Source organism: Zerene cesonia, chromosome 14 (assembly GCF_012273895.1).
Source record: "Zerene cesonia ecotype Mississippi chromosome 14, Zerene_cesonia_1.1, whole genome shotgun sequence".
NCBI lineage: Eukaryota > Metazoa > Arthropoda > Insecta > Lepidoptera > Pieridae > Zerene > Zerene cesonia.
The window spans coordinates 7833725-7836775 of record NC_052115.1 but is presented as its reverse complement, the minus strand read 5'-3'; the positions used below and the strand labels follow the sequence as shown (position 1 = coordinate 7836775).

At 34.8% G+C, this 3051-nt stretch overlaps 1 protein-coding gene across 3 annotated transcripts in view; it reads right to left on the bottom strand.

Annotated features, from left to right (window-relative positions):
- LOC119831779 (zwei Ig domain protein zig-8-like) overlaps window positions 1–3051 on the bottom strand; it is a 137187-nt gene that overhangs the window by 17057 nt on the left and 117079 nt on the right. For all 3 annotated transcript variants that reach the window (XM_038355280.1, XM_038355283.1, XM_038355282.1), the window contains exon 3: window positions 888–995. In XM_038355280.1, coding sequence (XP_038211208.1) covers window positions 888–945 — 58 coding nt within the window. In that variant the 5' untranslated portion in view covers window positions 946–995. The remainder of the gene's footprint in view (window positions 1–887; window positions 996–3051) is intronic.

The window sequence follows — 3051 nt, the reverse complement described above, 5'->3', positions numbered from 1 at the left end:
TGCTTAAGTATTTGTGTGTTGTGGTTATTAAAATTAATGTTTCTGTTTACATGATTATTTCGAATATACAAGTTTATGTATAAGAGATTCTGGAAGAATGCTTTATTAGCTTGTCCACTCAGTCAAAAGTAAAAGATAGACAGTTCTGATTTTTCCACATAGTTTCCGTCCCCGTGAGATTTTCGGAATTAAAACTGTGCAATCCTACTAATCCTACTAATATTATATATGCGAAAGTTTGTAAGGATGTGTGTGTTTGTTGCCCTTTCACGCAAAATTTACTGAACCGATCGCAATGAAATTTAGTACGTAGACAGCTGGACAACTGGAAACTTTTTATCCCGTTATTCCTACGGGATACGGCAGCTAGTAGCCTTAGACTCTAACAATTTAGGAGCCGAATTTTATTCCAATATACCAACAGTTCTGCAGGTTTATTCTTTATGCTACTCTGTTTGTTTTACGCCTTAATTTATCTATCGTAGTTTACATTCAGAAATAAAGGTTTCAATCAATTTTAAAAATGATTATTTCATTATATCGTTTACATTTCGAACACTTTCCGGCTTCGCCCGGATATCAACTTTCCTTTTATTCCAAGGGAGCATATAATCGGGATAAAAAGTATCCGATCACCCAAGTTAGTTAATGAGCTGACAGGGTATGCCTGTCATCATACTAAATTTCACCAAAATCCGTTCAGTAGTCTCAGCGTGATTGACGGACAAACATTCAAGCAAACAAACTTTCACATTTATAATATTACTGTGATGGCAGGAAAGCAAATTTCCATCAATCTAGGGATCAACGCCCATATACATTAGAATAGCCGGATTTAGGCAATTTTGTATGTTAAGTTAGTAATATAAACTCAATAGATGACTTACCAGTTCGAGTGACCAGAGCTAATGCGCCTAGCGCTCCATACAGGAGACCGACCGCCATATCTAGCAATATTTATTCATTCTTCTGGCTGGAACATCGAAATTTCGTATCTGGAAAGAGGGAAATAATACGTTTATAATAATAATATTGGTGAAATCAAGTAATACTCAAACGTTCTTTAACTAGACTGCTCTAAGTGCTTATGAAAGAAGGTAGTTACTTATTAGATCATAAAAGTTTTTACGGGTAAAACTTATTACATTAGTTAATTTAGGGATTAATTGAAATCAATCTATAATTAGGAAATTAATTGGAATCAAACTAAGAGCATTTTATATAAAAAACAGAAGTATGAGGAAGGAAAATTTAACACAAAATTTCGAAATAATTCCGTCAGTCTCCGTAGTTTAATTTTTAATGGAGCCGATTCTTTCAAATAAAGCAATTTTGTGAATAACATTCAATATCTGTTCTGAGAAAACGTACGCGAATCTCATTACGTGCGCATAATTTTCCTTTCCTTTATTCCTCTGTCCGCGAAATAATTTTATCAGTATCAAAGAATAAGATAGAAATAATATTGCCTGTTACGTCCAACAAAAATGTTCAAATGTGGTTAAGAACGTTCAAAGAATCGGACTTTACGATTGAATAAATACAGACCCCAATTTGATCGTCTTGACTTTAGCTGGGGGAAGTTATAATTATCCCTATTATAATTATTTTAAATAAAAATCAACATTGAAACGGTGGAGCACGCTTCAATACAATTTGGGTCACACTCGTATAACGCGTTGAGTTAATAGTGAATTATCACAAAATATATAATAAATGTGAAGTTGTGTTCACAATTCCTTCAACAAACTAAATTGAACATTATATTACCCTGTATTTCTTATAGAGTTAGGTAGTGGATGTCTGGTTTTCACCTTGAGTGACTTTTGGAAAGCACAATTTAACAGAGACAGCACCTTGGCTTCTGCTAAGATGTTGTTGATATGGTATACAAATCTGGTTTTATTTAATTTTTTGTTTGCCATAAGCAGGTAACTGAACTGATGGTTCGCCTGATGGTTAGCGATCACCACGGCCCGTGAACATTCGCAGATATACAAATGCACTACTTGCTTTTAAGGGGAAAGGGATAAGGAAAGGATTGACAGCTGGAAAGAAGAAATGGACGGGGAAGGGAAAGGAAAAGAAAATGGGCCTACGGTTCCGGTTAATAAAACCGTTCCGGTTAATTGTTATTAATGAAATATAATAACGCGTATATTATATTGATATAAGTGATATGTTTATTCATCACTAGCTCGCTCCGACTTATTTTCTTTCTTATGTCAGAGAAGTTGCAGCTTTAATGGTGAAAGGATTTCTAAAATCAGTCCAATAGTTTTTGAGTTTATCAATTACAAACAAACAAACAAATTCTTCCGTTTTATAATAATACTGTAGATTAAATAACACAAATTTCAAAATAACTCATTAGAACTAACTGGTTTAAAGTAATTGTATTCCGTATAACAAATCATTAACCAATTGTATATGATAAAACCTATTCGTTAACCCCATCTTAGCGTAAAGTATGATCTCGCAAACTCTACAAGAATTTCAATTTTACTTGTTTCGCAAACTAAGCCCAACTAGGGGCTTGCTATATGTCGGTGACAACGACTCGCGGAAACTTTCGTCCTTTGTTATTTGAAATGTATGAATAAAGTTTCTGATTAAAGGCGCAAGTCTAGGTTTGGGAGAAAAATTTGTAGCTGTTTGTAGTCTTGTAAATGAGACGTCGAAATAGATTGTTGTTAGAGCGTGAGTTATGCGAGTGTAGTCGAAACTGATAGACATAACATGATGAGAAATTTTGAAAGAATAGAAAAGATTTGATCACGAGGCAGGATTCGAACCTGCGTTTCTTGCCTAACCGTAGCAACGCCTAGCCTCTCGGCCACCCGTGATCCTGCATAACATGATGTTGTCAAAATTTGGGTTCCGAAGTGCGTTAATATGAACCGCAGCACTAATGTCCGTCTGTGCGATGACAGTATCTTAATATACTTTCGATTGTGGATATGTAGGAAAAGCGTATATTAGAAATTTTGAAAGAATAGAAAAAATTTGATCACGAGGCAGGATTCGAACCTGCGTATCTTGCCTAACCGT